Raw genomic sequence first — 22,373 nt, 5'->3', positions numbered from 1 at the left:
AAGCGAGATCGAAGAGAAGTGGTAAGGAAGAATGGGGCTAACATGAATAAGGACAAGTAACACTAGAAGATTATATCTTCTGCTTTTATACAGAGTATGCATTTGCCCTCTTGCTAGCTATGTTCACAACTGCGGGTCTCAGCAGCTGTCCAGATTTTGTCATGATGATCAGGTAGCAGCCGTATCCAGTGCAGCCTAACTATTCTTCTAGGATATGGGGGTTAAGTAAGGGCTAGGCTCATTTGGTTTATTTTCTGTTACATTTCAATTAGTATTTCTTGGTTTTTTGGGCAGGGTGTAGGGAGGAGAGGAAGGGTTATTCTTGATTTTATTGTTTTATGACTGTATTTTAAAATCGTCTCAAACTATAAGATCTTTGGGGAAGTGACCATTATTTTGCTTCGTGTGTGTACAGTGCTTTGCATAGTGGTGTCCGGATCTCTGAACAAGCCAAAAAAAGCACAAATTTTTTCCTTTTATGTATCCAGCATATGAAGTTGATAATCAATCTCAATTTTGTCTGGATGGAGCGTGCATAATTAATTACACATTCACTCATGTGGCATGAATGTCCAAATTTAAAGACATTTATGAACTGTAACAATCTTGATCAACCAGCATCACTGTACCTTTGTTCTTAGGAAGTTATTGCACTCCTGTTCCACGTTATAGTTGATAATGCGGGACACTTCTTCTTGCCAAATCTTTAAACCATAAATGTTGACATAATCCTGGATGTACTCAAAAGATCGATGGAATCCGTCCATGGTAGCTGCCATGTCTTTCAGTTTTGGCATCAGTTCACTTGGCTGTAGAAAAGGAGATCAGTTAAAGAATCCTGAAGATGCAGTATACAAAAGGAATGGATAATGACTTGTTTTTAAGTGTTACAGTGGAAAACAACCTAACAAAAGTTCAAAATGTGGTCTATTTAGGCTTTCATACCATGCCAATCTAAAGGGCATATGGGCACCAGAAGTGAACTGTTTTAAGAAACTTATAAAGGTTAGTTGAAAATTCAATTTATTAACACAATCATAATATGAACTGAAATGTTCACAACTTCCAAGAGTCATGTCCAGATTACTAAACCTCCCTTTCCAGGAACAATTGAGTGCTTCACCACCACCTAAAGCAGCGTAGGGAACTGTTTTTCTTAGACAGACCCTTTATGTGGGCTGAGTTATATTATCAGCTGTTGCAGGAAAACAAAGAACTCTGAACTCTGGGTTGGTAGGTAAGTGAAGAAAGGAATTTAAAACAAATTTGTTGCACAAGTTATATCTACTCTTACAGATTCCCTTAATGATGTGTGATTTCAGTTAACTGTATTTCAATTTCACATTAAACTTCTTAAAGATAATATGAAATGCTTTAAGATGTTCATTACGTACAATACACAAACCTATGTGTACAAAGCTAGAAGCTATTTGAAAAGGTCCAGTACAGCAAGTTCCACTCAAGTTCACATACAGAAAGAAAGTAACAAAACCAACTCTACTTGTAGAGCACCTTGGCTCTAGGGTTAAAGGTGAGTCCTCTGTGAAGAGCCAGAGCTACTCGTTTGACTAGCTCCTTCCTTATTCCATCCTCTAACAACTGCTTTGGATCCACCTGGGTAAAAAGAAACACAAGATTCCTCATAAAGTCAGAAAAAAGGATTTACTAAACATACAAGTATTCAATCTAAGAAACAAATTACTTCTAAATGATCATGGCTTGAAGCGTGGCAGCAAGCGAGCTTATCAAACACTGGTGAACTGTGTATTATGTGCCTCCTCTAAAGGGAGAGAATAACTTCTAATACTTTGAGCTAATAGAGTTACTTCTTTAAATCAAGGGGTTTGTGCTCAACATCCTAACTTTAAACACTGTTGATGACCTTTGGGAAGGGAATGTTATACATGCGGCACAGCAGAGCACACGTAAGAAGTTTCTATTGTCTCAACGCTGCTGGCAGTAGACTTGTTCTTTATGTAGGAAGAATGGATCCCACTCAGATGAAGAAACTACTCTTTAAAAAGGCTTTATAGCAAGGGTTCTCAAACTAGGGGTCGGGTCTCCTCAGGGGGTCACAAGGTTATTACACAGGAGGTCGCGAGCTGTCAACCTCCATCCCAAACCCCGTTTTGCCTCCAGCATTTATAATGGTGTTAAATATATAAAAAAAAGTGTTCTTAATTTATAAGTGGGGGGGGGGGTCGCACTCAGAGGCTTGCTATGTGAAAGGGGTCACCAGTAAAAAAAAGTTTGAGAGCCACTGCTTTACAATAACATTAAATGTAGAATAAATGCACCAAATACTAAAGCCCTTGGCAAGTCTGTGCTCAGTTGGAGTTGTGGGCATTCAGCACCTCTAAAACTTAGGCCATTTATTTAGGTGTCCAACTTTAGGCACTCAGGTTTGAAAACTTTGGTCAAACTATTTCCTGTTTCTCTTTGTTTTTGCCTTGTAAGCTTGTTTGAGTGCTGATTTTTGAGAATGTTATGATTAAGTGCTAAATGCTTTCAAAGAGTTACATCCACTGTGACATTACCTTGATGATACCAACCAAAGTAGTTTTCATCATAAGGATACCTTCGGTGAAAATTGAAATGGCATGGGTTAGCTTGGCAACCTTTAATGAGACGAAAGGAAACTAATAATTAAAATGTAACAATAGTTCAGGTACAATCACTGCAAAATGAAATAACTAATCAAATCAATTCTTGTTAAGTGCGAACTTCCTATTTTACAGCAAAGTCATTGTCGCACCTTTTAATAGATGTGATTTACATCAAAATGGATTAGTTTTTCCTTTCATGTAAATTCAAGTGGGTCTTTTAAGAGCAAACCAAGAAACAAAGGTGTTTCTTAGAGGCTTAATAACTATCAGGGAGATTTTCAAAAGGCACGAATGACAGGTAGATGCCTTGCTCTGTCTAGGTACACAATTCAAAGTTATGTAAAATGGAAGCAATTGTTTGGGAATCAAAATGGTGACACTGCTTTAAATAAACTGTTTTTAAATGTCATTTCACAGTAGTGACTGTTGCCAGCAACAGGCCCAATCCAGCAGTCCTTATTCAGACAACACTCCTGTTGACTTAATAGAATTTAGTGATTTTGGTCAATGGTACAATTTTTACGTTTCTAGTGCACTACTATTAATAATCAGATAGAGAGTACGCATGTGCTTAGCACTGCATGATCAAGTAAGGCAGACTTTTTCCTGAAAGAGCTTAGAAGCTAGTTGAGACAACAGGGTTGTGAAGAAATCATTACTGAAGGCTTTGCGGAAGAAGAGTATTTTGAGGAGGGATGGGAAGGAAGAGGAATTACTACTTGAAAAACCAAAACCAAAACAAAACCTCCTCTATCTTAAGGTTTAAAGATGGTGACTAAACCCAGTATGCCAATCTGAATTTCAGCTTAATGTGAATGCACCAGACGTTTGTATAAGTTACATGAAAATAATGCAGATTTCAGATGTCAGGGTAGACCTTGACTGAAAGCATCAATCAGATGCAATGACTATGTGAGAGATTTATACTTTAGGCCACATGCTGTCATGTTGCACATGGAACTCCCGCTGAGGTCAGTGACAGTTTTGGTAAAAATGGCAGGAAGGACACAGTAAAAAGAACAGGAGTACTTGTGGCACCTTAGAGACTAAACAAATTTATTTGAGCGTAAGCTTTCGTGGGCTACAGCCCACTTCATCGGATGCATAGAATGGAACATATATTAAGATAGATAGATAGATATATACACACACACACAGGAGAACATGAAAAGGTGGAGTAAGAGGCTAATTAATTAAGATGAGCTATTATCAGCAGGAGAAATATTTTTTTCTCCTGCTGCTAATAGCTCATCTTAATTAATTAGCCTCTTACTCCACCTTTTCATGTTGTGTGTGTGTGTGTATATATCTGCCTACCTACCTATCTTCTTACTATATGTTCCATTCTATGCATCCGATGAAGTGGGCTGTAGCCCACAAAAGCTTATGCTCAAATAAATTTGTTAGTCTCTAAGGTGCCACAAGTACTCCTGTTCTTTTTGCGGATACAAACTAACGTGGCTGCTACTCTGAAGGACACAGTGTATATTACAGTGCTTATCTATAGTTATATTTTAAAGAAAGTGATTTTAGTGTTTGTGAAAGTTGCCAAACTGTCGACAGTGGAGAATTAAGTCCTCTATCCACAGAACAGCTTCGATCCAAATAGCAACACAAGTTTCTCTATGTCACATCGTCCACATGCCTCGATCTTGACTTCACATCTGAGGGCCAGAGGGTAGCTTAGTCCTGATGGCCCATTCAGTCCTTAACCTCTCTGTTGTGACCAGTGGTGATGGGTTTTTTCATGCTGGTGACTCCTATTAACTGAAAACTGAGAGACAAAGTGCGTGAGGTAATATCTTTTCCTAGACCAACTTCTGTTTGTGGAAGGGACAAGCTTTTGAGCTCCACAGAGCTCTTCGTCAGGTCTGCAAAAATTAACCTGAGTGTCTGAGGTGTTTTAAACCACCACAGTTTAATTTATTCCCCTCTTCTACAGAGATCCATACTTTTAACCTTTCTATTATGAGTTTTCAATAGAACAAAAATGACTAGTTAGTTGCCAGGAAATCTGGGATTCACTCATTCCAACACTAGTCAACTTAAATTCTTACTCAGTGGACAAGTCCAGCTCTAGTGGGAACAGGTGACTTCAATAGAGTTGCATTTACTTACACCAGGGCTAAGTTTAGCTGCTATAAATTGTACTTTTCAGTATTCTGAAGTTTAACTGCACCTCATATCGTGGTCCAAGCTGAGCATAATCTCGCAGTTTGTCTTTGTCGAGCCGAGTAGGTACTTCGATAATATCGTGAGTCTGAAGTTTTATAATTTTGAGAAGGGAAGTAAACATGCTTTCTGGAATGATCTGCAGAACCTTCACAGAAGAAAGTGACACAGACTCAATGGATAATTCTTAAGTATTAGCAAAAGCAATTCAGGAATGAAACAATTACAACAAATGCATACCTTTCTTACATAGGAAACCAATTCGCCAGAGTAATACTGTGATACACTGAGAAGGTCAGGGCTGTTTGCTTGATTAATACGAAGCAGTGGCAAGTCAAGAGCAGATGCAAGCTAGAAATAAAATTTATAAAACTTTAACTGCCTCATTTTGAGATTCTGTTACCAAATATACAATTTAAAAATCTCTAATTCCTCATGAGCCTCTAAAATCCAGAATTCAAGCTGTCATTCTCCTGCTAAAAAGCAATGATACACCAACATCATTTTCTCCTGCTAAAATATCTTTTAAGAAAAAACACTTTTGAAGCTGATGACCCTACATTTATTTTGTTCTTGTTTTGGTGGTTTGCAGATCACGGGCAGAATAAAGCATTTTATTTTCTTATGGTCTCGTCCTCCTGCCCCATGTATTCATTTTTCTCAATCAAGAACATTTCCCATTCTTAATACTGTGGTGAAAATGTATCCTTCTAAACTGATATCAGATCTGCCTTATGGCAGGTTAAGTGCATCGGCAACATTGCTGCCATCATACATTCAGCCTCCTCTAGTTCCTGCACAGAGAGCCACACCTGTGTTCACTAAAAACACCAATGTCTCCAGCTAATGTTACTAGATAATTGGACTGATTGTTAGGGATGCAGTGTGGCTTAGAAGGTAGAGCACTGGACTTCACCTCAGAAGACCAGGGTTCTATTCCTGGGTGTGCCACTGGCCTGTTGGGTGACAGAGGGCAAGTCATTTAATTTCTGTGGGGCAAGTCATTTCATTTTTTCCCCACCTGCAAAATGGGAATATGAGACTGACCCCATTTTGAAATCTATTGATGAAAGTACTAGGTATTATTAATATGAATAATTATTACGATGCCTGGGTGATTCCATATATAAAATTATGTCCAACCTGTATTTAAAAAAAATTTGAGTCATTTTATTAATCTATGAAAAGTAATGGTAATCGGAACTATTCACATCTAAACACGTATGGTCACATATGAGTGGTCATGTATACAGATAAACGCTAAGGTCTAATTAACAGATGAGTTAAACATGGAATCATATTGTTGGTATATCTTCAATGATAAAGTAGGAGTCATTCATTTCATTCACGCTTACCTTTAGGAAAGTAGCTCTGAGTTTAGTTACCATTGATGGGCTGGCTCTTATGCTTTCCTGCATGATAGATGTAAAGCTGAAAAAAAAGTTAAAATATCAGGTTCATCATCTCAAACTATTTCTCTCTTGTACCACAGCCTGATGCAGAAACTGCACATGGAGTCAGTGGAGTTACACCACGAATGAACTTGGCCAACAGAGATGCCTTTTGGGGCAACAGTTCAGTCAATGTAAGGTAAGTGGTGCAACAAGATAAGAGAGTGTCAGACACTCAGTAACACCCAGTGCAGCGATGCGCCACTTATACTCTTGTGACCATGATTTGTCCATTTGTTTTTCGTCAAAACAAAACAACCTGGGGAAAAATCTGTATCCCTGTTATCTGGAAACCACTTAACAGGCTAAACCTTGGTCCATTTTAATCTTCAAGGCTGTTATAATGGGTTAAGAATAGATAGCAAAATTGTAGCATCATGTAACCCTCTCCTAGAAACAAGCCCAACAAGGGCCCATAATTCTCATTCAAGGCAACGGGAGTTGACTGCTCAACACCTCATAAAATGGGCCCTAGGCATTGCTACTTAGAACAAGTTGCAAGAGTTAACAGCATTCACAAGTTTTGTGTGAAGTTAGGAACTTACATGCATACAATTTCTCTTGAATGGAGGAGGACATACTTCAAGAATGATAAATGGGATGAAATTAAATAAAAGGAACACAAGATTGAATTAAAAACAAACAAACCCTGGTAACATACCTGTCAATTAACTGCCAAGCATAAGAAAGATCACCAACTATCTGCATGGTGATCAAGACCTCTTCTTTAATGTTGATTGTTCGGATCATCTGATGGAGAAACTTGCGGGTATCAGCAAGAAACTGACAAACTTGCAGATTAGATTCCAGCTGGTGAAATTCTTGGACCTGTGTTAAAACAAAGTCTCCATTTGTCTTTTTTTTCTTTCCTCCTCAGACGATTTGACAAAAAAGATTCACTAAGTTTACAATATTTTTCTTGCTAAAACACACACAACATTGATCAAAACCCTCTCTTACTTTGGAATGTCACCAAGGAAGCAGTTTCATTTAACAAGTGCCTAAATACCTTGGAAGTACTCTGAAACACCATGCTGAAGTGTCTTTTACTTCCTGAAAAAATGGGTAAAGGTGTTTGCTCTTGTGTCCTGGCCAAATTCTAATATGGATATTTCTCTTTTGCCTCCTAAATTTCCCCATGCAGTTTCAAGTGGATTTTCACATCCTTTCCTAAACTGATATGTAGCACTACCAAGTACTGTGTAACGTTAGTTTTATTTTGTCTCAAAGGCTACTGAACTTAATGGGAAGAAAATTGATTCCTTTATAGCCCTTATCCTGCAATCAGATCTTTAAAGGTGAACTCTTATGATCATATGGAGCGGATTCAGCGTGACCTGTATTTGTATAAGGGGTTTAAGTTACAAAGCATGTTGTGATCCATCTGGTTGAAAGACCAACATAAGCTTATCAAATGTGTTTTCCAAAGATGCTACACAATATGGCTCCAAAGTCCCTGTCTTTACCTCTTCCAATGCCTGTATCAGTTGTACAGTTTTTCTGCCTGCTGCAGTGGAGTCATCATAGTTTAAAGACATTATTTGCTTGGAGATCTCTCTAAACCAAGCCTGCAGGTTTTCTGTTTAACCAGGAAAAAGGAAAATTTTAAGTTAATGATGCTTAATCCCCACAAACACAACTGAAGATCTGATTAATAAAACACATGACTTGCCTTTAACACTAAAAATATTAATCTTTTCTAAAACATATAGTAAATAAACTAAGATTCTACATTTTACTTTTAAAATCTCAACATGTGATTTTAAAGGGATATTGTCAACATAAAAGTCTCACATAATATTTTAAACTAATTTGTAAGCTGCAGCACCAATACTAATGTAGATTGTCTTTGTTTTAATTATTTCAGGCTTTACAAACGCATTTACCATCAATGATGCTGCTTGTTTAGGTTTTGCTTTATGCTATGTTTTTATAGTGAAAGTAGCCAGGACTGTTTCAGTTTCTGGTTATATGGTGTTGGGTTCACAACAACGAAGGAGAAAGTTTTTCCTGTGATTAATATCTCAAACATTTATTTTCAGTATTACCTCTCCCTTCACCCCCAGAATACAAAAACATGCTCATTCCATTTATTCATTTAATTTAAATTACCATTTTTCTCCACTCTTGTAAGAGGTTTAACTCCTGAAAAGACATCAGCAAGTTCAGTTATCCTTTCAGACCCTTCCTTTTTATAGCTCTCCCATTTAGCCTGCTTTTCTGACAGCATCTGCTTGAACATCTATTGAAAAATGAAACCTTCAGTTTATGAATTTGGCACTAATGCAAATTGCAGTATCATTCAATTTTAAATAGGGCTGGCAAGTGATTAAAAAATTAACCATGATTAATAGCACTATTAAACAATAATAAAATACCATTTATTTAAATATTTTGGATGTTTTCTACATTTTCAAATATATTGATTTCAATTACAAAGTGTACAGTGCTCACTTTATATTTATTTTTGATTACAGGTATTTGCACTGTAAAAGAAAACTAAATAGTATTTTTCAATTCACCTAATACCAGTATGGTAGTGCAATCTCTTTATCATGGAAGTTGAACTTACAAATGTAGAATTATGTACAAAAAAACCCTGCATTCAAAAATAAAAAACAATGTAAAATTTTAGAGCCTGCAAGTCCACTCAGTCCTACTTCTCGTTCAGCCAATTGCTCTGACAAACAAGTTTGTTTACATTTGCAGGAGATAATGCTGCCCACTTCTTATTTAAAACATTACCTGAAAGTGAGAACAGGCATTCTCATGGCACTGTTGTAGCCGGCGTCGCAAGATATTTAGGTGCCAGATGCGTTGAAGATTCATATGTCCCTTCATGCTTCAACCACCATTCCAGGGGACACACATCCATGCTGATGATGGGTTCTGCTTGATAACGATCCATAGCAGTGTGGATTGACGCATATTCATTTTCATTATCTGAGCCAGATGCCACCAGCAGAAGGTTGATTTCCTTTTTTGGTGGTTCGGGTTCTGTCATTTCCACATAGGAGTGTTACTCTTTTAGAACTTCTGAAAGCATGCTCCACACCTCATCCCTCTCAGATTTTGGAAGGCACCTCAGATTCTTAAACCTTGGGTTAAGTGCTGTAGCTACCTTTAGAAATCTCACCTGGAACAGTGGTTGAAGCATGAAGCGACATATGAATCTTGAGTGCATCTGGCACGTAAATATCTTATGACGCCAGCTACAGCAGTACCACGAGAATGCCTGTTCTCATTTTCAGATGATATTGTAAACAATTCTATTGTTCTTTGTGTTTTGTGAAATCTGCAGTGAAAGTGTTCTTAAAATGAACAACATGTATTGGGTCACCATCTGAGACTGCTAGAACATGACAGAATCCAGGTAAAACAGAGCAGAGGACATAATTCTCCCACAAGGAGTTCAGTCACAAATGTCATTAATGCATTATTTTTTTAACAAGTGTCATCAGCATGGAAGCATGTCCTTTGGAATGGAGGCTAAAGCATGAAGGGGCATACGAATGTTTAGCATATCTGGTAAATAAACACCTTGCCAGGCTGGCTACAAAAGTGCCATGCAAATGCTTGTTCTCACTTTCTGGTGACTTTGTAAATAAGAAGAGGGCAGCATTATCTTCTGCAAATGTGAACGGACTTGTTTGTCTTAGCGATTGTCTGAACAAGAAGTAGGACTGAGTGGATTTGTAGGCGCTGATGTTTTACATTGTTTTGTTTTTGAGTGCAGCTATGTAACAAAAAAAATGCTGGATACATTGTATGGTAAAGTGTGCTTACGTCAGATGTACTGTTGACTTTTTGGTCACTAACAGAAAGATCTACTAATTTTTTATTTGCAGAAATACTATGAGAGCCTGATTCCCCATTGCTTTACATCTTGTGTAAAGATTCATACCTATGTAAAGGGAAACTGGGGTTCAGGAAAGCATGCACTTAAATGCTTTCCTGAATCAGTGCTGGGAGTGTAAAATACTACCAAATCAAAATAGTTGTATTTTATACCCACTTTATATAGGTGTAAGTGACTTCCTACTAGAGTGCTCTTTGCATAATCAGCCCCAACTGTCCTTTGGTTAAAATAAAGCCTAAAAGAAGAAAATACACTAAGATAAGAATTATGCAGCTTCTCCTAGTCAGCTTCTAGTTCACCAGTTATCAGTCAGATAAACCAATATGCTTAGCAAATGTGTGTTGGCTGAGAATGAAATTTGGCAACCACTGAGAGAGACATGCACAAGGCAATTCCAAGTTGCAGAATCTGTCTTTCTTGGATTGAAAACCCAGGTCAACAAGCAGGAGACTCATTTGCTGATATTAGTGGATCATACAGTTGTAATTGTTCTATCAGCATTCAATGCCCGTTCCTCAGCACTATGTCACAGTTGAGGGGAAATAATTTTTAAAAAAATAGCTGTCACTGACATGTTACCTCTTTCAAGATGAACTCAAACTGTGCTGTATCCAAGAGAAGCTGGAAAAGGATCTTGGCGTTGTACTTGGAATCCGTTAGAATTTGATCCTTTATTTGACGGAGACGCTTGTTATTTGGGTCACAAGCTGCAAATGGAAGGACAAAAATTCTGTACCACTGGAGAATGCATCATGCTGTTAGAAATGAGCCTAATTTACATAATAATTTACAAATATTAGCTTCTGAAAAGATTGAAAGAGACAGGGTAGGTGAGATAACATCTTATTGGAGCAACTTCTGTTCATGGAAGGGACGGATATCCTCCAACTTGCCACCGAACAAGAATGATGTGAGTAGTGGCAGTGGAAGCTTCCCTTGGTGCTCCACCAATGTACCTCACCCCCGGACTTGGAGGGGCTATCTGTAGTTGAGAATATAGCTGAGTCTCAAGGTACAATCAGTTTTTGTTTGCTCTGCTGAGATTACAAAAGGCACATTTGTTGGCAGAGATGGTTCTTTTGATGCAGACGCATTATTATTATTAGGTGTTTTTTAAAAAAAAATACCTAGAGCCTTAAACCCTCTGGTGCGAGACACTGTACAAACATAACAAAACTTTTGGTTTCTAATGATGTGCGATACCATAACATTAAAAAGTTTGATACAACACCCTGAAAGTGGTACTTTGTTAAATGATAAAGCAGAAGAAATAAGCCAGTCTCCCTGCTCATCTGGTTCAACCTGCATGGACTAGTTCCACAGAATCATGATTTCACATTAAAGCTTTTAGGTCTGTGTCTGGTTGTAAGAATAAACATGTGACATGGATGCTATTCTCAGGTGAAATTTCAAGAAAGCGGTTAGTAAAGGACCACTTCTGCAAATGACTGAAAGCAATGGTTGAAACTCCACTGTCTTCCATGATGCAAAAGAAGAAAAATTAAATTAAAAAAAAGTTCCAGTCATCATCTAACATACAGAATTCTGTACTAAAAGCCCAGTACATAGCCTTACCCGAGTCAGCAGTGTGAAGCATCAGCCAACGGATTGCAACATTGCAGTCTCTTAAGCAGTTGAGCAGCTTGGGAATATTATCCAGCACTAGCTCCTCCCTCAGACAGCCCTCTTTGAGGAACTGATGAACTTGAGTGTGCACACGCTCTGTGACAGCAGCATAGCGGCTTGCCTTTGAACATACAATTCTTTCATCAATATGGAACAAGGAAAACATCATTTATCTACTATGTGCAGCATTGCATGAGCACAAAGTGAGTATGAGTCAAGTAACAGATACTGTAAATTCACTATCCACATAGTTTTTCTGGGGATGGCCAGGGAACACAGTTCATGGCAGACTTTGTAATTGAGTGGTGAGAGAATGCAATCCAACATCTAGAGCCGAGGACCTATACATGAAGGACAATGTTTTCAAAAATGCCTAAGTGGTTGAGGAACCTGGATCTTTAGCTCCTAAGTTAATTACACACTTTCAAAAGTTTTACCTAAAAAATGGTAGAACCACCCAGCTGACAATGAAAAGTTTACTGTCCATCCACTAGAAAGAACAAAGCAGTAATAAAATACACTCTAGAATTGGAAATATTTGCTATAAATCAGTTGTTGGCTGTATTAACAGATTAAGGAAAAAATATGTTTCAAATATTAATTTAGTCAGTTTTTTAAAGTGACCTTATAGCAGTTTCATTTAATATCAAGGCGATTATTTCTTACACATGATAGTTGGGGGCTCCATCTTGGGACAGATGTTTATATGTAGGTATCTAAACATACAGACAGGTGCATAGGTGCTTTTGAACAGCCCACTAGGAACTTCACTGCCATTGATTCAATCTGGCATGTGATTCATTTTAAGCCTATGGATAATCCCATTGAAGTCAGAGTTCCAAGCGCATGAAAGTAATTTAACACAAAAGAGCAGCCAACTTTGAGCTATAGTATACTTTTATTTTTTTTTAACCATTCTGCAGACTAATGGTTACAAACATTTCATTAAAGATAATTCCTTTCTAGCAGAGGGACACATTCTCTGCTCAGCATAGTTGCTCAGCTCCCAACAAGAGACTAAATCCCTTGGTGAGAAAAGCATCCCGAGCACTGCATAACATGATCTTGGCTGTCAGCAGCTATGAACTCAACTCAGAACACTGGAACTATGAAGAAGAGACACTTAAATATTGCAAAAGTGAAAACACTACTACAGAGGGTTCAGACTTTGTGACTTGAAGCCACTCTCAATGTTGACTCACCCGAGTTATGCATTAGAGAAAAAGAGAATCCATGTGCCAATAAACACATGGAATACATGTGAAAGACCCACACAGCTTGAATCTTACCATGAATATAAAACTTGTATTTAGTTACCTGCTCTCTGATGTTTGAAAGATCTAATGTGTAGTTGAGGGCAGTTTTTGCAGCCTTGTAAGGTTCCCATGCATCAGTTAGATTTACAGTGATTCCCATATAAATACTAATAACCTAAGGATGGAAGCAGAAACAACATTTAAGTTGTGGTCATATTCTTATTATGAAAGAGAAACGTTCTTCACCTAGAAGCATAAACAGAACAAGGTAGTTCATGGATTAGAATGTTAGAAATAATTAATCTGTACCCAACCTCATGTACAGATGAGCTACAGACAAAACAAATTTCAAGGCTACATCCTTCTTCTCCTCTTCACCTTCATTTGAAATCCATGATTCTTAGACTCTTCCTTTCATTTGAAAGGACAGCGTCAACTTGAAATCTAGTCAGTTTTTTAAAAAGTGAATTTATAGCAGTTTTCATTTAATATCAAAGACAAAGTGTTTTTACCATTTTCTATGACTTTGCTATCACCTTTTCCTGTTTCTCCTCCCTCTCCCCACCCTCATTCCCCTTGTTGCTGTGTGAAAGCCCCACACAAGTGACAGGGGAACAAACCATACACAACGGGCTGTCAAATGCATAAAGCAGACAAACTGAGAACACCTCTCTTTTGCTCATGCTCTTTAAGTTTATTGTGAGCTGTTACTTGTAACAGCGGTAGGCACAATCGTTTCAGACAGAGGATGGGATTTTAAAAGGAGCCAAAGGGAGCTGGGTGCCTAACTCATTTAGGCTCCTTTGAAAATCTGAGAAGCTGAAGTGTGATTAAGTTCACTGGGAGCGTTTCAATTTTAGGCTCATGTAAGGTGCTTGAGTGGAGGTGGAAATCCCATGTTATTGACAGAACAGGGCAGTAGCAGCAAAACTCCACTCCACCATTCCTCCAAAACACCTCCACTCTGACCTGGTGGGATCACCTGCAGGAATGAGTGGACAGCTCTATATATTTTCCCCATCAATCCTTGGGCCTGTCCCAAGAATACAAACCAAAAAAGAGTTCATTAGGGCCCATTGTGACTGTGTTTTGCATGAAGTGGGGACATGCCTAAAACCATGAGAACCAGGATGACTAATTTCACAAATTACTGAATGTCCCTTAAAGATTAAGATTTTCAGTCACTGACAACTGAGTGCTGATTTGAATCCAGCCTAGAAGTGAAAGGCTCTATCATAACTGACCGTTCCAACACAGAGCCAGCCATTTAAATATTTGTATCATTGTAGAGCCATGGTTCCCAAATTTGGTTTGCGTCTCGTTCAGGGTAAGCCCCTAGCAGACCGCAGGACGGTTTGTTTACCTGAGCATCCGCAGGTACGGCCACTCGCAGCTCCTAGTGGCCACAGTTCACCATTCCCGGCCAATGGGAGCTGCAGGGAGCAGCGCAGGCTGGGCCACTGCTTCCCGCAGCTCCCATTGGCCAGGAACGGTGAACCGCGGCCACTGGGAGCTGCAAGTGGCCGTACCTGCGGATGTTCCAGGTAAACAAAGCGTCTCGCGGCCCGCCAAGGGCTTACCCTGAACAAGCGGCAAACCAAGTTTGGGAACTCCTATTGTAGAGTGAAAGATTGTAGCGTCCTTGAAAACGTATAATGCCAAATTCTCCCTTCAGATATTCGTGTGCAGTTTCCATAAAGACAATGGAAGTAGTATGCTTGTGTCCAGAAACTACAGTTCCTATTCTTTCTTACAGTGCCTGCTGTTATTAGTTTCTCCATTTCCCCTTGCTTTTTCTATCCTGTTCACGCAAAATACAATTGGAAGCGACTGGACATTTGTAACACCATTTGTTTCCACTTTCCTTTGTTCAGTAAGACTCTTCTTAGTTGTAAGTACAACTATAAGGACAGAAACCTCCAGAAAAGGTAACAGGTGGAGGCTTCTATTCCATCTGCATTTGATCATAAATGAAATAAACTATATGTTCATAGCGACTAATATTCACAAGGGATATCCTTTACTCAATCAACATGCTCCAAAAAAAGTATAATCTAATCTCCCTAACGGAATTACTATTCTATTCTCTAAGACAGTATTTTCTGCAAGGCACACTTCAAAAAGATACTTCAAATAAAAGTTGCACTGCAGGCTTAAATCCAGTATGCACTGTAAGAACAACAATAGAATTTACCCAGTTATCTGGAAAATATTTATCCACTATCTCTCTCATTTTTGCTTGTTGGGTGTGAAGAATAGAAGGGTCAAAATAGAGAATCACATACAGCATGGCAGCTTGAGTAGCCAGAGCAGTGCTGCGATGCTCTGGTAATGGATATGCAGAAACCTAAAACGTGGAAAAAACAAGACATATGCAAATATTAGCATGGTGCACTTAAGAGAACAGTACATTTATACCATAAGGCTATCATCTCTGTCAGCTGGGTATCTTGGGCACGTAAGTCTCAAATCCATCCATCTGTTATACTGAGCCCTTTACATCCTGCATCTCACTAGAATATGCAAGCTAATTTACAGACGCTAGCCAGATTTTATAAAAATATTACCTTGATGTAAATGATTCGAAGGCAGGAAGGACCATGCCTGAAACAAAGTGCTAAAGATGGACTAGAAGGAGTGGGCCAGGAAGGAGGCATTTTGGAGGAACTGGGAGTTGGTGGGGCGGGTGAGTTTAGTATCAAAGTGAGGGAGAGACTGCAATAATCCAAGTGCAAGATAACTAGAGTATGGAGAAGTGTATTCCTTCACCTTTACATTGATAAATTGAACAAATTCTGCATATACCAATAGGGTCAAGAAAGTGCCTTTTTATTAACAAACTCTTAAGAGCACCAAAACTCACTGATTAACTCACTTGGTTATAGATGTCATCAGATCTCAAGCGGCCAATAACCATGCTGATGAATGTTTCACTTATGGGTACCCTACTGAAGTAACTTTCAGGATAGTTTAGAGGCCTTTTAGCTCCTGGTTGGCTTGAGTACCCAGTGCTTCGAAGCAGCTTACATATATCATCCATATTGGAATCAGCAGATCGAGCAGCACTAGGTTATAAAAGGAAAAAGAATATGTATCTACATGAACTGACCCATTAAACACCCACCCCAAAAAAAACCCCCCAACACATTATTTTCCCCTTACCAAGGAAGGGCAGCTATAGATGCCTATACTGGAATCCTAACTAAGGGTACAAAGCATGAATGAAACAGAGAACCTTATGCATAGTTCACAGAGGATAGAAACAGAAAGCATTCAATTCAGGAGATGAATCTGACATTTTCTTTTACTTCTGAATTCCCTTCCTTGCCCCACCCTCATATTCTGGAAGTGAGGAATTTCCACTCTACTTTCTTATGTCTGAAAGTTAGAAGAGGCATCTGTTGAGGTGTGAGGATTCATTTAAGGATTAAACAAGCATATCTTTTTTCCTTTTAGCGAGCGTATTACTGGTGAAAGGGGTTAGATTGATATTCTTGGAGGATTCTGTGTGATTTAACAAAGATTCCTGAGTTCAGCTAGCAGCTCTATTTATTGATTGGACCTTTCAGAAGTGTGCTGTAACTGTAGGAAGTACATTCGGGAATAAATGTACTATCTGGAACTCGGCATATTTCACAAAATTGTTCTTGTGCCTTTGGAAACTTGTTATATTCTGATAGATGAGGGTTACAGTACTGAAGCTGTAGGCAGAAATATTTTAGCCAAGGTGACCAAGTCCTCATAAGGTCAGAATCAGAACAAGTCTATAGCACTGCTCATACAATTGGATCTACGCAGGAAGCAGCTGGATTTGTGCAGGCAGACCTTGGTGCATGAAAGAAGTAACCCTGATGTCCATGAGGCTCTGCAGGGGCACCAGCAACCACCATGTGGATCTGATTGCAGGAAAGGAGCCAATACCTCCACATCCCATATTAAATTAATGCCTATAGAAAGAAAAATCTTAGCTAAATATACTGCATGCTACATTTTTACTACACAAACCACATTCAAATACTTCCAAGCACAAGGATACCTGTATCTATAGTAGGAAACCAAGATTCTCTCTCTGACCTCCCCTTCAATTTTCTGGTCAATGACCAGCAACATGACTCCATACAAATAGAGAGCTTCACACTGTTGAGAAATAATATGAATTAACAAATTAATGCTATTTAAACACTAACATATTTACCATTTAATTAATATTTTAAAGTGAATTAAGTGTTTTTACATCTTCTGAAAAGTGCCAGATGACAGTGATTCCATGTTTTGTCTCATCAATCAAACAGATGTAGCTCAGACATTACTTCCACACCTGGGCTTGCCAAAAAGTTTGTTAGAAGTGGCTGCTCGAGAACAAGGCTAAGCATGAGAAAATAATCTCCCTGCCAATCTATTTTTAGCTTTGCAGAAATACCCACTTGTCTTACTAGTGGAGCGATCTATGTATGGGACGAGGGCAACTATCTGCTAAAATGGTCTGAGATGACCAAATTATTTCACAGTGGCCATTAAACGGTCCTCAGGTGGCAGTGAGTTTTGGATCACTAATGACCTGGATCAGATTTGAACCATAATGAAGTGAAAATGAAAATGTTTCCTTATCCTCTTACCATTTCCTACATGGATTCCTGACAAAAAGTGAGCCACAGAGCTTGAATGCATTTTGTGAAGTTAAAATATAGACAGACAATATGTTTAAGTTCAATTTATAAAGGGTGGATGCCAAATTGTATCTGACGCTAATATAGTTGATGTAGTTTATATTACTGGTTACAAACTGGTAAATACTTACTAGAAGTTGCTTGCCATCTTCATTAAGGAGCACAGTTTCTATTGTTTGTTGAATGTAAATTCCTTCATTGAGATCATCCAAATATCTACAAACAGTAACCAAGAGTAGGTCACTCACCACCAGGAGTCCGTTTTCTGTTCTCAACTGATGTGCCCTTACGAGCAAGTGGGGCAGTTTCCCCTGAAGCTCAACAGAAGAATGTAGAAGCCCTGCTTATAAGGTTATGACAACATCTCCCAGAGTATAAAGTTCACTTAGCAAAGATTCAACAAGCACAAGTTTCTCAAGCACAGAAAAAAAACAGAAAGGTCCTAATAATCTGAGGAAGGCATTGGAGGTCTGAGCCCACTAGATGTAGAGTGTCTCCTGCAACATACTGATCATGCTCTGGTTCAGTTAATGTCAATGAATTGGAGAGTATTCAGTATCTTGCAGATTTGAGGCCTTTATTCAAGTGAGAACAACTCCTTTGCAAACCATCCCCTCACCTCTGTATGGATGGAGGTAACCTAAAGAGCAGAGCACGGGAAGGAAAAACTAGGAACTAGTCAGACTAGGAGAAAAGGCTGGAATATTATGCAGAAGGTTAATCAGAGCTTCATCACTGGAGTCTAGAGGGCATTGACAGTTTGACAGGAGGCCCAGAAGTCACCTCACAAATATCAGTTACTGTACATTTCCCTAATATAGCTCCATTCCATTTTGCAAGGGGAAAGTTGGAAGTGGAATGGTTTCATCTTAATTGTTAAGAGGGATATATCTATCTAAAAAAGGTTTTCTAGTACTCGTCCATCACCACAGTAGCTGAGCACCTTCCACATAAAATCAATAGCTAGAGCAAAGTCCCTACTGGATTTTATGGAGTCTCTGGCAATTCTACATGATTTCAGGAGCCTTTTAAAACAGTAACCCTGGGGTAAGGTAGTTACTCTGAAACAAATAATTTAGGAAAGCAGTGCCATTGGAGGTCAGAGATAGAGAGGTACAAGCTAAAAATTTTTATCTTAATTCTCACACTCTTTTGCAACACCAAAAAGTTGATTTTATAATAATAGATCTCCCTTCATACACAGATGTCAAAAACATTTTACAAAGATGGGCAAGTATCATCATTTCCAGTTTACTCATAAGGAAAGGAAGACACAGGTGAAGTAACTTGCCCAAGGTCCATCAACATGTTGGAGACAGTGACAGAAGCATAACACAGTACTCATTACAGCAGGTCATGCTGCTAAGTAACACAGAAATATTTAGGCAGAGAAAAAAAAACAATTAAGATCATACAATTACTGGAGTCACTACACTAACAAATCTTACACACATACCTGTTTAAATCTACAATATATTTATGGACACTTTGAAATGCTAGATAAAATCTTGTCAAAATTTCTATGTTGTTTTCACGAAATTCTTCATCTAAATCCAGTAACTCAGGTTTGGCTTCCAACTTGCCTTCACAGATCTCAGGCCCCTAAGAAGAGGAAATTGATTTAAAAATTAGTAAAGAACATTGATCAGAATTATGACTGTTCGCTGTAGGAAAACAGTATGTGAATTAATTATGTATTGAGCAATTGCATCCACCTTAACTACCAAAAAATAGCATTGTCAAGGTGTGTTCAGCTAACTTTGATTTCACAATTAGCTCTTCCCCCAAAAGATATTTTGGACATTTGTACTTATAAATCAATTGTATAATAAAAGGTTGATGGATTTTACATGTTATTAGGAATTCTTATATGGAAGCTGCAAACATAGTAATTAACACTTTGGGTGAAATCATGGTCCTATTGAAGTCAGGAAGACTTTTGCCATTGGCTTCAGTGGAGCCATAATTCCACTCTTAATACTTTTGATCCTCCCATATTCAGGCTGGATTCTATGACCTTAAGTGCAAGATTCTGCAAACAGCAGCTCACATAATTAGTTTTTTCTAATGCATATTATGTCTTTGAAGGCAGCAGAACTATGGGTGTGTTGGCAGGCCCAGGCCTCATGTTATTCCTCAAAATAAACCTGTAGAGTAGGTACGCATTTTACAGATGGAAGGGAAGAGAGGAAACAGCTGCAAAGGGTGCTGCCACCTTGAACTTTATAAAATAAGTAACTTAAAAATATATTTGAAGTCTGACAGCTGCCTAGATCCTCATGGCAATTTTTGTGAGTTTTTAAAATATTTCTTTTTCTCTTGGTCCTGTGTGAAAGATCCACACATGCAGAACACAAGGACTGACTGACAATACAGGTAAAGCAGTGAAATTGACAGCATATATTACACAAAGTAAACAAACAATTTTTAATCTCAAATCTCTTTCAAATATAGTGATTTTAGATGTTACTTGTATACTATGGATTTTAGACAAAAAGCATGATTTCCAAATTGATGATGTGCCTTTAAATCTATTTGTGCCTCAGTCTCCCGTAGGCACTGAGGAAAATGAGGTCATAAATGGGATTAGAATTTGAGCTCCCGATTCCCCATCCAATGCTCAGAGCTCACCACTCTTTCTATAAAATACCATTACACGATCAGAGGTCTCTTACTGTACAATTCTCAGAAACAGAAAGGCAAATTAGTCACTGTGAGGATCCCTTCCCAAACTGTCCTGAAAAACAGCAAAGTGAAAGCACTTTCAGAAGTTAAACCCAGGAAGGGAAAAAAGGGATCCTCTCTGGCCACTGATCCTGCATATGCTTGTTAGTTCAGCACACATGAACAGATCTAATGGAGAACGAACCATCACAGAATTGTTATTAAAAGGAAGTTATATAAAGGTAGCTTTCAATGCAGCAGAAGATAGAGAACAGGGTTAAGGCAACCAGAAATGCATCAGGAATCTCATGATACTACTTGAAGGGAGACAGCCATTGTTGACATACTCAGAATTTGATCGTCCTGTTGAAAGTGAGATTTTAAGTATGAAACTGTCCTTCAGATAATTAAAAAGGCCTAATTCCACTTTTTCAGCTGGGACAACCCAACAACCTTTTCAAAAAGGGTGTATTTTGGGATTTCTTATTCAAGTGTGCATTTTATACCATCCCTTTTTTCTCCCCTTATATCCTCCTTTTAAATAATCCGATAGAGCCAATGGAATTAAAAATCAAATTCCTGTTGTCCAGACACAAGATCTAGACTATACTCTGTTTCTGACTCACAGGAATAAACAAGACAGGGGAAAAGGTGTGACATGAGGTTTTTGGATTTAGTTCACTCAAGCAATAAAGAGCTAAATGTGCAGGCATATCCAAATTGTAACCTCACTTTGGGTGAATTTATTGCCAATACCAAATTCAGCATAAAATATAATTTTATTAATTACTATCAAATGTAAGAGTTTAACACAATTAATTACTCAAGAATGGCAGGTTTTAACACATGCATACGAACAGGTTAAAACACCCTAGAGCAGCGGTTCTCAAACTTCAGCAACCTGAGGACCCCCCTTTGATTTAAAATTTTTCGCAGACCCCCAAACCCCGACTCAGCTCCAGGTCCTGCCCACACTTCACTCCTTCCCCCAAGGCTCCAGCTCTTCCCACAACTACTCCACCCCTGCCCCTCCTCTTCCCCACTTCTTTCCCCAAGCATGCCCCATCCCTGCTCCTCCCCACGCCTCCTGCATGCCGGGGAACAGCTGTTTCCTGGCATGCAGGAGGCACTGTGAAGGAGGGGAAGGAGTTGATCAGTGGGGCCAGTGGCCCCAGACATGATTCCACCCCCTCCCCCAAGTGCGTCCCATCCCCGCTCCTCCTGCTCCCTCCTAGAGCCTCCTGCATGCCACTGAACAGCTGGTCCCTGGCATGCAAGAGGCGCTGGGAGAGAGGGGCAGAGTTGAGGTAGGAAGGGGTAGGAGTTGATCAGTGTGGGTCCACAGATGCCAGTTTGAGAAACGCTGCCTAGAGAAATAGTGCTCCAGTAAGAAAATGATGGTTCAAGAGAGAGATTTAACATTGCAGAGTAATATTTACCTTAAAGTAACTGAAATCAAATATGATATCCCCATACTTCTGTTGATCAGCCTTGTCTTTGAGCCTAAAAACACTAGGAATAAACTCAGACAGTCTCAAAAGTTCTGCAATGATGGCATTTCCACAAGAGACAATCCGAAGAATTGCCTGGCCACAGTGATTGTTTTCAGCTAGAAAATCAACCATCCTGAAGATGACTGTGACAGAGTAGTGATATTATTGCAGTCTGTTTTTGAGTTTCAATCTTCAAGTCATTTGGAGAAAGAAGTCTAACTGGAAAACTACATGCGCCATCTAAATTACCTGTAAAAACAAAAAATCCGCACATTCAGCACATTTTAAATGGCTCAATCTATAGATATTAAAGTAACTCTGGAAAAACTATAGTTATAGAACTCTATATACCCCAGCAACGGAGAGTAGATGGCAGATGAAAAATAAACACTGTAGTGTATCTTCCGCATATATACAGCACTTAGCTAAGACAACTCCAAGGTCAGATGAGAAACTGTAGCACAATGACAGGTTTCAGAGTAACAGCCGTGTTAGTCTGTATTCGCAAAAAGAAAAGGAGTACTTGTGGCACCTTAGAGACTAACCAATTTATTTGAGCATAAGCTTTCGTGAGCTACA

General features: G+C 38.8%; 1 protein-coding gene across 2 annotated transcripts in view; it reads right to left on the bottom strand.

Annotated features, from left to right (window-relative positions):
- WASHC5 (WASH complex subunit 5) overlaps window positions 1-22,373 on the bottom strand; it is a 34,736-nt gene that overhangs the window by 10,121 nt on the left and 2,242 nt on the right. Inside the window, exons 2-19 of one of the 2 annotated variants that reach the window (XM_077809800.1) lie at window positions 21,741-22,043; window positions 19,094-19,239; window positions 17,769-17,853; window positions 17,007-17,107; window positions 15,846-16,035; window positions 15,165-15,317; window positions 13,032-13,145; window positions 11,664-11,835; window positions 10,668-10,795; window positions 8,342-8,471; window positions 7,696-7,808; window positions 6,891-7,057; window positions 6,134-6,209; window positions 5,019-5,129; window positions 4,786-4,926; window positions 2,538-2,618; window positions 1,513-1,614; window positions 630-809 (exon numbers count right to left, since the gene is read on the bottom strand). In XM_077809800.1, the coding sequence (XP_077665926.1) occupies window positions 630-809; window positions 1,513-1,614; window positions 2,538-2,618; window positions 4,786-4,926; window positions 5,019-5,129; window positions 6,134-6,209; window positions 6,891-7,057; window positions 7,696-7,808; window positions 8,342-8,471; window positions 10,668-10,795; window positions 11,664-11,835; window positions 13,032-13,145; window positions 15,165-15,317; window positions 15,846-16,035; window positions 17,007-17,107; window positions 17,769-17,853; window positions 19,094-19,239; window positions 21,741-21,926 (2,376 nt within the window). In that variant the 5' untranslated portion in view covers window positions 21,927-22,043. Of the gene's footprint in view, window positions 1-629; window positions 810-1,512; window positions 1,615-2,537; window positions 2,619-4,785; window positions 4,927-5,018; window positions 5,130-6,133; window positions 6,210-6,890; window positions 7,058-7,695; window positions 7,809-8,341; window positions 8,472-10,667; window positions 10,796-11,663; window positions 11,836-13,031; window positions 13,146-15,164; window positions 15,318-15,845; window positions 16,036-16,795; window positions 16,918-17,006; window positions 17,108-17,768; window positions 17,854-19,093; window positions 19,240-21,740; window positions 22,044-22,373 lie in introns of those variants that run through there. The other variant, XM_077809802.1, reaches the window with a different exon arrangement.

This window comes from Eretmochelys imbricata, chromosome 2, assembly GCF_965152235.1.
Source record: "Eretmochelys imbricata isolate rEreImb1 chromosome 2, rEreImb1.hap1, whole genome shotgun sequence".
Taxonomy (NCBI): Eukaryota; Metazoa; Chordata; order Testudines; family Cheloniidae; genus Eretmochelys; species Eretmochelys imbricata.
Note: the sequence above shows the minus strand (reverse complement) of the source record. Positions and strands in the feature narration are given on the sequence as shown.